This window comes from Sus scrofa, chromosome 14 (assembly GCF_054392235.1).
Source record: "Sus scrofa isolate SSC_HxYL_T2T_F1_AM1 chromosome 14, Sscrofa_HxYL_maternal_Yorkshire_Landrace_v2.0, whole genome shotgun sequence".
NCBI classification, from domain to species: Eukaryota; Metazoa; Chordata; class Mammalia; order Artiodactyla; family Suidae; genus Sus; species Sus scrofa.
Window position 1 is genome coordinate 95915306 of NC_139396.1, and position 14745 is coordinate 95930050.

The window sequence follows — 14745 nt, forward strand, 5'->3', positions numbered from 1 at the left end:
GGAGTAGTTCTGACTTTGAGTGATGGCGGTGGATGCTAGATATCTTGTAATACAGACGCTGCAAAGGCAGCCCCTCACAATAGAGAATTGTCTTGAGTCTACACATCTTTTAACATGCTGCAAGGATAATCATGCGGGTGAAAAGCCAATTCATAGCCACATGAGCCAAGAGCTGAATTTCATTTTCATACAAGAAAAAGCGGATTTCTTTAAAAACATCTTCGGAGTTCCCCCACGTGTCACAGTGGGTTAAGAGTCTGACTGCAGCAGCTCAGGTCACTGTGGAGGCATGGATTCGATCCCCAGCCTAGAACAGTGGGCTAAAGGATCCGGTGTTGCTGCAGCTGTAGTGTATGTCACAGCTGTGGCTCAGATTCTGTCTCAGGAATCTCCATATGCTGTGGGTGCAGCCATAAAAAGAAAAATAGAAACATGGTTATACACTCCTCCATCTATCAGGTTGGAAGTTGCACATAAGTTATCCTTCATTTTGTTTGGAACTTTATCAACTCTTAAATCTATTATTTTGGAAAATCCCATCACTCATGGCAATGCTGCTCACCAAGTAATAGCCTCACCTCTATACTGGTCTGCATTTGTTGCTTTCCTGTTCACAACAACTGCATGTAGTTAGATAAAGATCCTAATTTAGCTTTTATTTCAAAATGGCAAATATAAAGGAAAAAGGAAAAAATTGAATATTTACTATTTAGTTAAATAGTCTTAAATGCATGCTTATCCACTGTAAGTTCATGCATCTGCTAACTTTGTGCACAATTTTATTATGACGGCTTTCACTTTATTTTTTTTTTTTTTTTTGGTCTTTTTCCAGGGCTGCACCCACGGCATATGGAGGTTCCCAGGCCAGGGGTCCAATCACAGCTGTAGCCACCAGCATACGCCAGAGCCACAGCAACTCAGAATCCGAACCTCGTCTTCGACCTACACCACACCTTACGGCAACACCAGATCCTTAACCTGGGATCGAACCTGCAACCTCATGGTTCCTAGTCGGATTCATTAACCAATGAGCCACGATGGGAACTCCCAGCTTTCACTTTTAAAGTTAGAACACTATAGGAGTTTCTGTCGTGGCGCATGGAAATGAATCCAACTAGGAACCATGAGGTTTCGGGTTCGATCCCAGGTTAAGGATCTGGAGTTGCTGTGAGCTGTGGTGTGGGTTGCAGACGTGGCTCAGATCTGGCATTGCTGTGGCTGTGGTATAGGCCGGCAGCTGTAGCTCTGATTCAACCCCTAGCCTGGGAACCTTCATATGCTGTGGGTGTGGCCCTAAAAATACAAAAGACAAAAAAAAGAAAAAGAAAAAAAGTTAGGACACTATATTGCTTTGCAAAAGAATTATATGTATAAGCAGGTTCCCCCCCTGTTTATAACTTAAATATTTTGTAAGTCCCATAAACGGGGTGTTTGGTCTTGTTTGCGACTTCTCTACAAACAACACAACCTACAGGAATACAGTGGAGCTGTAGCTCTTGGACAAGCCTTGAAAAGGTCTAGGGGGCACTAGAAGGATTATTCAACTGTCAGGATCAGGCCCTGATGGAGACTGAAGCCAGACTTGGAGTGACAGCGTGAGAGGGCTGGGCTTGGTTTAGCCAGTCACCAAGATTCCTGAATGCATCCTGGTCATGGTGGAGTTGTCTAGACTAATAGCTCTTGAGCGTGTACCATGGGTTAGGCCCTGTGTTGGGTGCATCTCTCCACCTGTCAACATAGTTTTAGGGTAGATGCCATTAACGTTTGTTTTTTAATCAAGGAAGCCCGGGTTTAGTTAAACCCACTGGCCCGAGGCCACAGTTATCTCCTGGTAGAGGCTGGTCTGCTTTCATAGCTGTTCTGTTATCAACACTCTTTTCCTCTGCCCAGGGTCGTTTGTGTTTATTTGGTTTTCGTAAGCAGTCACTCTCTGGCTTTGATGCTTCCCTGGGAGTGATGACTGTGCAGGCTGGAGAGCAACAGGGGGCTTCCTCAGGAAAGGTGGGCTTCCTTGGGAAATAACCCGTTTCTCAGGATCAGGCCTGGCCACTCTGACTTTTGGCTGAATTAATGTCTGGGACATGTAACTCAGTGACCCACTGCACCTCGCTGTTCATCCATCCTAATGTGGCAACCTCTGGGCACATGCCTCCCTGGTCTGTCTGGCTCTTAGCGCCCCTTCCCCTAGTGGTGGCCAGTTCTGTTGTAACCACCCCAGCCTGCTGCTGATGGCTGGTTTTCTATCCCTCCTTGGGCAGGGCATTTTAGGCTCCGTGAGAGGATGTCCTGCAGGGGGCTTTCCCGTGGGCCATTCCTTTCCAAGAGTGGTTCAAAAGCAGCATTGCCCCCCGCCCCCCAAGATCTGCTCTATCCCAAGCTGAGCTTTCACAGAAGGTCCCCACTGGGTGGGGAGTGTCAGAGCGAAGAATGGAGGCATGATAGCGTGATCCTGCTTTTTTAGCCTGGGGAGTGTATGCTCATATCTGAGGCAGGGGTGTGACTGCCTTGGCTGTGGCTAGCTGCCATTTTAAGCAGAACCAGATTTGCTGGTATGAATTATTTTAAAAGAAGCCACATGGAAAAAGAAATCCTAGGCCCTCTTCCTCCACACTCTGCCACCTGCCACCCCAAGCCCTCTGTCACCAGCAGTTATTTCAGTCCCTCCCTAGTTCCCTATAGGCATTTCTTTTTTTTTTTTCCTTTGTCTTTCCGTCTTTTCTAGGGCCGCACCCGCGGCATGTGGAGGTTCCCAGGCTATAGCCACCGGAGCTGTAGCCACCAGCCTACACTAGAGCCACAGCAACGAGGGATCCGAGCTGCGTCTGTGACCTACATCACAGCTCACGGCAACACCAGATCCTTAACCCACTGAGCAAGGCCAGGGATCGAACCCACAACCTCATGGTTCCTAGTCAGATTCATTAACCACTGAGCCATTATGGGAACTCCCCCTATAGGCATTTCTGACCCCTCCCAATCTTTTTGTCCTCCTGAGAGCCACCACGTGGCACCAAAGGCCAATTTGGGGAGTGTTATTTTGCCTCTTCACCTCCAAACATTTTTCTCATCAACTGCCTTAAACCATCCCAAACATACACACAATCTTAATTAAAAAATACACTGTGCTTTCTCCGCAGGCAGGGTGTTGGAGGATGGGCGTCTCAAGTTTTATTGTTCATACGTCTCACCTGGGCATCTTGTTGAAGTGTAGATTGAGATTCAGCAGGTCTGGGGGAGGGCTCCAGGAACATGCATTTCAGCGCCCAGGTGACACCACGGCTGCTCACTGGGAGACCACACTGTGAGCATGGCCGCCCCATGCACGGTGCCTCTGCCTTCCACCAGCCTGTGAGGCCTGCCCTGTGTAGAACTTCTGAAGCCCCTAAGTGTGGGAGCCTCTGGGGGGAGCAGAGAAGAAGGTGGACGTGTGTTCCCTCCTTAGCCACCACTCTTGCTTTTGCATACTCCTCTTCTCTCTGAACTGTAATGCTCTCTTTTATTTATATCCTGTTTGCTCTCTTCTCTCTTGCTCTCTCCCAAGGGCCCACCAATACCCAATGCAGCCAGGACATGCAAGAGCGATAGTCAGTGGGGACTTTGCTCCATTTGGGTACATTGGGATTCCCCTGTGAAGGCTGAAGCTTTCTTTCTTTTTTAAAAAAACTTTTTTTATTTTGAAGTTTTTTATTACTCAGTAAATTTTATTACATTTATAGCTGTACAACGATCATCACAACCCAATTTTATTGCATTTCCATCCCAAATCCCCAGTGCATCCCCCTACCCCCCAACCTGTCTCATTGGGAAATATTTTTCTTTTTTTTTTTTTTTTGTCTTTTAGGGCCGCATCCTTGGCATATAGAGGTTCCCAGGCTAGGGGTCTAATTGGAGCTACAGGTGCCAGCCTACACCATGGCCACAGCAACGCTGGATCCTTAACCCACTGAGCAAGGCCAGGGATCTAACCCACAACCTCATGGTTCCTCCTAGTGGGATTCGTTTCTGCTGTGCCATGATGGGAACTCCTGGAAACATTTTTCAAAGTCTGTGAGTCAGTATCTGTTCCACAAAGAAGTTCATTGTGTCCTTTTTTCAGATTCCACATGTTAAGTGATAACATATGATGTTGGTGTCTGTCTAACTTCACTTAGCATGATAATTTCTAGGTCTGAAGTTTTCTTTCTTAATCCTCGTGTATCTTTTATCTCTGGCCATTTTCTACTTGATGCTTCTCTTGTAATCCCTGATGTTATGCTGCAGTCAGAGGGCCTGTGAGCAAAGGGGCCTGAGGGCTCATCTCCCCCACCCACCCCCACACAGGGCCCCGGAGCTCTGCTGGGAACAACCAGGAGTCCTGTTCCTTTCCCAGCCTTGCTTTCTTCAGGCGTGCATTATGAAATGAGCTGCAAATAGTTGATGGCCTCTCTAGCCCTAACATTCTTTGATTCGAATTCATTAACAAACATATTTTAGGTCCTTCTTTCAAAATCTGAAGCCTTCACTTCCCATCTGAACTCCACCCCATTCTTCTGTGTCTTTGGAATGATCATTTACCTTCTCTGGGCCTTAGTGTCCTTGTTTATAAGTTGGGAGATGAGAGTCACCTGATGTGGGCAAGTTAGGACATATATAGGGCCTTGGTTGTAAAGGTGCCTAGCATAGTTCTTGCAGAAGTATCTTAGCTCAGGCTGCTGTAACAGAATCCCATAGGCCATGTGGCTTAAACAAGAGACATTTATGTATCACAGTTCTGCAGACTGGGAAATACAAGTGCAAGGTGCTGGCAGATTTGGTTTTTGGTGAGGGTCTTCTTCCTGGCTTGCAAATGGCCACCAGGTCACTGTGTGCTTGCATGACCTCTTCTTTGTAGGTGGAGAGAGAGGGAGAGGGGGGCAGGGGGTGGAAGCTCTCCCTGGTCTCTCTTGTAAGGACCTGAATCCTGTAATGGGGCTCCACCCTCATTACCTCATCTAAACCTAATTACCTTCCAGAGGCCCCGCCATCACATTGAGGGGTAAGGGTTTCAACATAAGAATTTGGGGTGGGGGAGAATTTTCAGTCCATAACAAAGATTAGACAATATAGTTGAATTGGTTCATTCATCTGGGAAGAATGAACAGAAACTGCCTGCTGTGTGAGTGAGGAACAGTGAAGTTTTACCACAAGAGATGTAAGGAGGAATCCGACTTGGACCTTACCCTCCAGCCGGCTGGCACAGAAACTATAGATTAAAGGGTGGCTGCTGTGGGAGTCGTGGCTCAGTGGAAACGAATCTGACTAGCGTCCATGAGGACGCAGGTTCAATCCCAGGCTTCACTCAGGGGGTTGAGGATCCGACGTTGCCATGAGCTGTGGTGTAGGTCGCAGATGAGGCTCGGATCTGGCATTGATGTGGCTGTGGTGTAGGTGGGCAGCTATAGCTCTGATTTGACCCCTAGCCTGGGAATCTCCATTTGCCGAGGGTGTGGCCCTAAAAAAAAAAAAAAAAAAAGCAATAAATAAATAAATAATAGCTATTGTGAACAGTGCTGCAATGAACATAGGGGTGCAGGTATTTTTTCCAGTGAAAGTTTTGTCTGGATATATGCCCAGGAGTGGGATTGCTGGATCATATATGGTACATGGTTCTATATTTAGTTTTCTGAGGTACCTCCATACTGTTCTCCATAGTGGTTGTACCAATTTACATTCCTACCAACAGTGTAGGAGGGTTCTCTTTTCTCCACACCCTCGCCAGCATTTGTTGTTTGTAGACTAATGATGGGCATTCTGACCAATGTGAGGTGGCACCTCATTGTAGTTTTGATTTGCATTTCTCTGATAATTAGTGATGTTGGGCATTTTTCTTCATGTGCCTGTTGGCCATCCATATGTCTTCTTTGAAGAAATGTCTCTTCAGGTCTTATGCCCATTTTTCAGTTGGTTTGTTTGTTTTGCTGTTGAGTTGTAAGAGTTGTTTGTATATTTTGGAGATTAGGTCCTTGTCAGTTGCATCATTTGAAACTATTTTCTTCCATTCTGTAGGCTGTCTTTTCCTACATGTTCACTGCAGCACCATTTACAATAGCCAAGACAAGGAAACAATCTAAATGTCCAATGACAGATGAGTGAATTAAGAAGATGTGGCATATATACAATGGAATACTACTGAGCCATAAAAAAGAACAAAATAATGCCATTTGCAGCAACATGGATGGAACTAGAGACCCTCATACTAAGTGAAGTAAATCAGAAAGAGAAAGACAATTACCATATGATATCACTTATATATGGAATCTAATATATGGCACAAAATGAACCTATCTACAGAAAATAAACAAACTCATGGACATGGAGGACAGACTTGTGGTTGCCTAAAGGGAGGGGGAGGGAGTAGGATGGACTGGGAGTTTGGGGTTAGTAGATGCAAACCATTGCATTTGGAGTGGATAAGCAATGAGATCCTGCTGTATAGCACAGGGAACTCTATCTAATCACTTGTAATGGAACATGATGGAGGATAATGTGAGGAAAAGAATGTACATATGTGTACAACTGGGTCACTTTGCTGTACAGCAGAAATTGACAGAACATAGTAAATCAACTATAATAAAAAAAAATTGTAGGAGTTCCCATCATGGTGCAGCAGAAACGAATCTGACTAGGAGCCATGAGGTTGTGGGTTCAATCCCTGGCCTTGCTCAGTGGGTTAAGGATCCGGCATTGCTGTGAACTGTGCTGCAGATGGCAGACGCAGCGTGGATCTGGCAGTGCTGTGGCGAAGGCCGGCAGCTGTAGCTCCGATTAGACCCCTAGCCTGGGAACCTTTCACGCGTGCTGCCCTGAAAAAAAAAATTAAAAAAAATTAAAAAATAAAGGATGGTAGGAGACTAGGGAGAGCAGATCCTAGAATCTGAAGATGATATAAAGCAAAGGGGTAGAGCATGAGAATGGGGAGGACATACCTAGAATCCCAAAGTTGCTCCTGATAGTAGGCATTGGCATGAAGCAGAAGGACGTTTTCTGACCCTTCGACACTGAGAATGTGTGTCTGCTGGGGAGCAGCAGCAAGAGGGCTAAGGGTATGGGATGCCTGATTCAGGAGCTCTGATAGTAAAGATGTCTGAGACTTCTGATGGAAGGTTGAGGGTGAGGAATTCCAGAGAAAACCTGCTTGACTCCTCAGAGACTTAACCTTTTCAGCTGGGAAATTGGGAAGGGCTAAGGGGCTGTGCAGAGAAGGGCAGATATGTTAACAAGGAATTTCACCCTAAGAGCAGTAGATGAAGATAACGATGGTAGTGATGACACCCCAAATTAGTGCCATGACAACATTTTGCAAGGGGAGGGAATTGGGTATCCTCATTAGTGTTGTTTCTATTAAGAAATCAAAATTCCATGTGTCATTTAAACTGTTAAAAAAATACCATATGCAGATCGCTGATCAGTCACAAATACACTGCCTTCCAAGTCTGCTGAATTAGTGTCAAGACAAGGAGCAAGACATGAAAAATGACTTGAAAGTTATTCTTCTGGAACTGAAGGGTGACTTTTGTGATCCTGGTGGGCACTTTCCCTTGATGATTATTAGATAATTCCCAACATTGCTCAGGAAAATAAAGCAGTAGTTTTAGCATTTTTGCTCAACACCTATAATCTCTGTTCTCCTTTTTTGTGGGGGGAGAGGAGGATGGGGATAAGACTTCCATTAAGGGAACTGTCCTATCGCTTTCCTTCAGGCATCGCTGACCTCGATGGAATCTCCAGGAAATAGATAAGAAGCAAACCTCTGAGTCACTCATTAAAATCCCAAAGGCCTCTCTAGAGACCCACATTGAGTAGTTAGGGATCAGTTTGTACAGCGCTCTGCAGGCTGACTCTCTCAAGGGCTCCAAGGGACCAACAGTGGCCAGTAAGTTGTGTTTTTCTTTTTTTTAAAGGGAGACTGAAAAAGCTCGGGGGCCTGGGGCCACCGGGTTTCACCTCAAAAGGGCCGGGGTGCCACGCAAGTCCGGGCAGCAGGCTGCGCGCAGGCGCCGTGGGGCCCTGAGGAGCCGCGGTTCCCGGGACCAGGTTGGGGCGTGCGCGCCACCGGCAGCGGGGCCGCGCACGCCAGGCCTGGGGAACGGGGCGAGCGCCGCAGGAGCCATTTCCGGGCGGGGCGGGGCCGCTGGCGGCCGGATCTCCAATCTCGGCGGTGGTGGAGGCTGCAGGGGGAGCCCGCGCCTATCCTTCGGCGAGTCAGTCTCATTGTGAGGAGGACCCGGACCGGCGAGTGAGTGTCTATGGGAAGGAGCGCGGAAGCTGGCTCCCGGCTGAGAAGGTGGACGGGGCCGCCAGGGCTCCAGAGTTAGGAGAAGGGTCCGGAATGGGGACTGGGGCGAGTTGGGACTGAATGGGAGGCGGGTCCCGGACGGGAAAAGGGAGGAGTGTTGGGACTGCGGGGGGGTCCTGTTGGGGATGGGTGAAGAGTGCTGCGAGGGCGATGAGAAGAGGAAGGGCCGGCCGGATCCAGGGGCTTGCAGATGCGGGGCGAGCTTGGGCGGAGGGTGGGGGTGCCGACCACCCGAGGTCTGAGTGAGTGGAAGATTCGCGAGTGGGTGGGTTTGGGGGGGGGGCGCCAGGGCCGGGAGGGAGCGCGGTCTGAAACTCCACTCGCCGGGGGGGGGGGGTAGGAGTGGTCTTGGGGCGGGCAGATTAGCTGATCCTTCACAGGTGAGGAAAGCGTTGTAGGGAGGGAAGGATGAAGCCCAGAACGTGGCCAGCCTGTTTCTAAAGGGAGTCCAGTGGAGGCTGGACCCTGGAACTGGGCTGCCTGTAGCGTCCGGTCCTCGGCCTGTTTAGTTTGAATGGGCAGGGCTTCGGGGCTCTGGGCCTTGGTCTGGGGAGGGCTGGGCGTTTCCCCGGAATCTACCTGGGAGGATTGCTTTGTGGGAGGCTGGATGGGGCTGCGTTTGGTCCGCTGTGGGAGGGAAGCCTAGGGCCAGCAGGATTCTGATTCGCTGGTTGGGGGTCCGGGGAGGTGGAGTGTGATAGCTGGGAGTGAAATCTGAGCCCTCCAAGCTGGGAGAGAACCATTTCTCTGCAGCTCTGGCAGATCTAGGCAGGCCGACGGGACAGTTTAAAGCTTTAGAAGTAAACAAACCTGGTTCCCTTTTGCAGAGGGGAGGCACCGAAAGGAGGGCTGGAAGAGGAAGATGCCGAGTACGGACCTTCTCATGTTGGTGAGTCCTTTTCCAAGTACCGTCTTGTTTATAAGGCACTTGTCGCTTAAGTTTTATTTTTAGTCCAGAGTATGACTGTGTAGATTTCATCTCTGAGGCTTGCTCTTGGTAGCTGAGCATTTCTGCCATCTTTTATTTTGAGTTTAATGATGGATATGGATAAATGACTGAACTAAATATACGAATATATATGTTTAATGTATACGAAGAATCTTTTTCAAAATTCTTACAGTTGATTTTACTCGCTCCCCGAGTAGTTTTAAAACTTCTATTAACTTTTGTGTGAATCTGCCTAATATTAGTTTTAAGTGTTTGTCTTGGGGACTAGAGTTATGATTCCTCGGAGGGCAGGTGTCTTATTTGTTTAGAGATGTATAAGCACCAGTCGCCGTGCTCTGTATATAGTAAGTTGGTTAATAAGTGCCTGCTGAATTGAACTAGTTTGAATTTACTTTCTTTTGCTGGGCTGAGGAGTGTGCCTGCCTTGGTAGAGGCTGTTTTTTCCTCTCCTCTTTCTGTGCTGTTTTTCCACTGAGCAGAGAGAATAGAATTGCCAAATGAATGTTTACCAAAATGACGTTTTATTCTTGGGACATTCATGATTCCATAGAGGCTCTTTATTGATTTTTATTTTTTTCAAAGAGGCTTGTTAGTGTGAGAATTGTGGGAAGTGCCTGTGGCATTCAAATAGCGATGTAGAGGTTTAGGTTGTGTTTTGGGGGTTTTTTGGGTTTTTTTTTTTTGTTTTGTCTTTTTTGCCATTTCTTGGTCCGCTCTCTCGGCATATGGAGGTTTCCAGGCTAGGAATCGGAGCTGTATCCACCTGGCCTACTCCAGAGCCACAGCAACGCCAGATCCGAGCCGCGTCTGTGACCTATACCACAGCTCATGGCAACGCTGGATCCTTAACCCACTGAGCAAGACCAGGGATCGAACCCGCAACCTCATGGTTCCTAGTTGGATTCGTTAACCACTGAGCCACGATGCAAACTCCTAGGTTGTGTTTTTGTTTTTGTTTTGGCTGCACCTGCGGCATGTGGAAGTTCTCAGGCCAGGGATTGAACCGTGCCACAGATCTTTAACCCACTGAGCCACCAGGGAACTCCTTTCGGTGGGGTTAGTTCTTAATAAATCACTTATATGAGTCTGATGTCTCTTTGTTGAAAAAACATTGATTTAAAAAAACAATCCCTTTCCCTCTCTTTATCTCATTGTCCCAGAGAGTTGGTAGCTGTTACTGGGAAATTGACAAAAACCCATAGGGTTTTTTTTTTTTTTTTTTTTTTTAATATCCAGTGCTGATGTCCTATAGTGTCAAAAGCCATAAGGTCCTTGGGGGAAATTAAAAGGGCAACTAAGTTGTGATCAGTTCTGATTTGAGGTGGGGAGCAAAGATGGTTTTATTTTTATTTTTTATTTTTTATTTTTTTTTAGGGCCACACCTGCAGCATATGGAAGTTCCCAGGCTAGGGATCCAACCGGAGCTACAGCTGCTGGTCTGCACCACAGCCACAGCAATGCCGATCCTTAACCCACTGAGTAAGGCCAGGGATCGAACCTGCAACCTCATGGTTCCTAGTCAGATTCATTTCCGTGGCATCACGATGGGAACTCCAAAGATGGTTTTAGAGACAGAGAAATATTTGGTTTATCCACAGATTCAGATGAAGAATTTACCTAAAGTTCTTTCTTGCCTCAAATTTCATGGATTGTCAGTAGATTATAAATAGCCGTATGTAGTTTTTTTTTTTTTTTTTTAATCCCCTTTTTTTGTGTGCCCTGTAGTGTAAGAGTTCCCGGACAGGGATCAGATCCAAGCCAGTGCTGGGGCTGGATCTGGATCCTTTAACCCTCTGTGCTGGTCTGGGAGTTGAACCCATGTCCTGGCGTTACAGAAACACCGCAGATCCCAATGTGCCACAGCAGGAACTCCAGCCTTTTGTGATTTTATTTTAATATAATTTTTATAATATTGGGGAGTCCCCATTGTGGAGCAAAGGAAACGAATCTGACTAGTATCCATGAGGATGCGGGTTCGATCCCTGTAGTAGGTCAGGGATCAGGTGTTGCCATCAGCTGTGGTATAGGTCACAGATGAGGCTTGGATCTGGCTTGCTGTGGTTGTGGCAGGTTGCTGTAGCTCTGATTAGACCCCTGGCTTGGGAACTTCCATTTGCCATGGGTGCGGCCCTAAAAAGCAAAAAAAAAATAAAATAAATTTTTTTTTTTAAGGCTGCACTGCACCATATGGCAACTCTGGATCCGAGCCACAGTTTTGACCTGCACCACAGTTCATGGCAGCACCAGATCCCTGACCTACAGAGTGGGGTCAGGGATCGAACCCAGATCCTCATGGATACTGTATTGAGTTCTTAGCCACAATGGGAACGCCCTTAATTTTAAAATTCTTATCACAAGAGCAATACGTTAGAAGAACTGGAAGCAAAAGGAAGTGATCCCCAATAATTAACTACTCAGAGATAACCACTTATTATTAGCACCTTAGGGGGGTTAATGCAGAGTGATTTGCAATAATTGGCAATTTCTGTTTTCTCTCTTATAAATCAGATGTCTGTGCAAATTAAGACTCCTATATGTTAGAGTTCCTGTCGTGGCTCTGCGGAAACAAATCTGACTACTATCCGTGAGGACACAGGTTCGATCCCCGGCCTTGCTCAGTGGGTCAAGGATCTGTCATTGCTGTGAGCTGTGGTATAGGTTGCAGATGTGACTCTGATCTGACATTGCTCTGGCTGTGGTGTAGGCCAGCAGCTACAGCTCCATTGTGACCCCCTAGCCTGGGAATCTCCATGTACCAAGAGTGCGGCCCTTAAAAAAAAAAAAAAAAAAGACAACAACAGCAAAAGATTCCTGTATGTTAGTAGCATATACCTCCATGCTCAGAGATGTGCTTATTGCTTCGCGGGCCTATGGGTTCCCTTAAACAGTCTGAGCAGGGAGTGCTTTTGTTCAGAATATTAACTTTGGAATCAGTTTTGTTTTGAAGCATTTTTCTAGCTGTCACCAGTAGTTTTCCTTATTTGAAAATCTAGATCTGGTGTTGCTTTGCTCATTGGTGTAAGGAATTATTTCACATGGGTAACAACTGGCCCTTGAGAATCATGACTTTCTCAAGACACTATGTGTTACTTGAGGCGCTTTCTTTGGAAAAATTGTCCTTTCTTTGAGTATTGGGCTAAATGGTAGAGAACCAATGACCCAGGTTGGGTTTTCAGTGAGGACACTAAACTGTCATGATCTGAGTTCAAGATGTTTCTCTACAGTTGCTTTGTGTAGTCTGATGCATTAGACATGTTCTTGGCCCTTTAATTGGAAAGGACCCCAGTTAATAGAAAACAACCTTGGAGTTCCTGCCGGGGTGCAGTGGTTTAAGAATACAGCTGCAGTGGTTATGGTCACTGGTACGGGTTTGATCCCTGGCCTGGCGCAGGGGGTTCAAGGATCTGGTGTTGCTGCAGCTGCAGTGGAGGTCACAGCTGTGGCTTGGGTTCATTCTCTGGCCTGGGAACTTCCATAATACTTTCCACCTCAGTTCTAAGCAGTGTATGGTAGAATCCCAGATTCAGAAGCAACCTCAGAAATCACATGATGCAACTTCTTATTTATATTATACATGAATCCTTTTTAGAATATCTCTGGGAAATGGATAGCCAGTCATCCATTCTTTCTTTTGGGGGAATAAGATGGACAAAGGCTAAGCCACAGTATGAGGTAGATTCAAGAGCAATAAGTCTGATAGCTGACATTTATAGAGCAAGTATTACGTGTTAGATGCAGAGATAGATACTTTACATACTCATCCAATTTTCACAAAAATGCTTTGAAAAATCTACTGGCATTCTCCCTTTATATGTAAAGAACTAGAACTAGAGGGTACTGTAGCAGTGGAGCAGTGTTTTAACCACAGTTGATTCCTCTTTCTTATCTACTTTGTGATACTGCCTCTGTGTCATATTCATTGTAAGGGACGGAGGTTGCTGAACTTGTGACTATTGAGAGCGGGTTTGTGTAGAGGAAGAGGGGTAGGATAGCTCCACCCTCTAGGGGGTACTTTGGAAGAGGATACTTTTGTTTCATAGTCGACTCTTGTCTGAACCTATATATTTTATTATGTAGATCTTCTTGTTTCTTTTCCCTTGTATTGCAGATGGGGTCTTATATTGAAATCTTTAAAGTATGTCTAGGTATAATGTTATCTTTGAATTTCATTTCAGAATAAGGGACCTTACAAAATATTTGTTATAGAGGAGGGCATTGGGTCTGACAGGGTTGATAACCACTTGTGTAGACAGTATACCCTGGCACTAAAACTTGAAGACAGGCTGGAGTCCATATATGACAGACCTTGGGATCCAGAGGAGGGCTCTTTGGGCTGTGATGCCTCAGTGCTTTCCTGCCCTTGATTTTGCCCTCATTTGATTAAGGTGGTTTGCCTGCCTTTTTCCATTTGCTCATTTATGCCATGAGCTGTAATACTTTCCACCTGTGTCTCAGAGAGACTAAATGAGTGAGTATATTCATTCATCTGAGAATTGTGATGCTTTCAGAGGAAATTCAAGTTAGGAAACTTTTGAGCAATCTTTCTGCACTTTGACAACCATACTCTCCTCCTTCCTAGTGCTAGAGGTCTGTATCACTTTACATGTTGCCAAATACTTCTAGCTTTTAAGAAAACGGCCCTTTATAAAGCTAAATTTACTCCACAGATCTATCCACATGGATGACTCAGAGTTACCATAAGCACCATGGTAGTGCTGGGTGGGGTGTGAGTGATAATTATTTATCTAGGGTTGAGGTTCTCAATCAGGGGCAATTTTTGCCCCCTCAGGGACATTTGGCAATGTCTAGAGACATTTTGGTTGTCATAGTTGAAGAGTGCTCGAGGTCAGGGATACAAATGAATGCCCTCCTGTGCACACAGTACAGTCCCCAGCAACTGAGCATTACCTGACTTGGTAGTAATGCCAAGGATGAGAAACCCTGGTCTAGGTTCTATAACACCTGTGCAGACTGTGCATTCATATGAATGGGACGGTAAGTCTTAGAGTTTATTGGGTCTGTCACAGTGATAGTTGGGGTTATTTTGCCCATGGATCAAGCTCTGCTACTTGGAAAATATATTGGGGTGTGTACAGCATGATTTTGTGCAACTTAATAAATTTTCCAAGAACCTTTTTTGGCAGCATTTCTGCAGCACTCTTTTCTCAATTTGGAAACCGTAAGCCCATGTCAGTTTTATTTTGGGGATTCAAAAATCAGATCTTTCCAGATCTTAGAGCTTTATCTTTGAACTTTGAATCTTTTTCAGGGGTGCTTTCTTTATAAATCTTAAAAAAGATTTAAGCATTCAATAGACAGATTGACACTAAAAGCTCATTTCTGTTATTTGATTCTGGGGGTCTTATTTGTAGGATTGTCTGGAAGAGGGAAGAGTCATTGGGACTCCTAGGATGTTTAAAATTTTGTTGATAATTTGGCCATGGAAGGATGGATGCCGTTTTGGGCATTGTTCCAATCTTAT

At 45.9% G+C, this 14745-nt stretch overlaps 1 protein-coding gene across 14 annotated transcripts in view; it reads left to right on the forward strand.

The window, feature by feature from the left end:
* SGPL1 (sphingosine-1-phosphate lyase 1) overlaps nucleotides 1-14745 on the forward strand; it is an 83431-nt gene that overhangs the window by 19434 nt on the left and 49252 nt on the right. For 2 of the 14 annotated variants that reach the window (XM_084997243.1, XM_005657411.4), the window contains exons 2-3: nucleotides 7719-7891; nucleotides 9142-9203. Coding sequence is in view for 7 of the 14 variants with exons in the window: in XM_005657411.4 (XP_005657468.1) it covers nucleotides 9177-9203 (27 nt within the window). In the remaining 7 variants the exon portion in view is untranslated. Of the gene's footprint in view, nucleotides 1-7718; nucleotides 7892-8154; nucleotides 8341-8432; nucleotides 8557-9141; nucleotides 9204-14745 lie in introns of those variants that run through there. The other 12 variants (XM_084997240.1, XM_005657409.4, XM_084997245.1 and 9 more) reach the window with 6 other exon arrangements.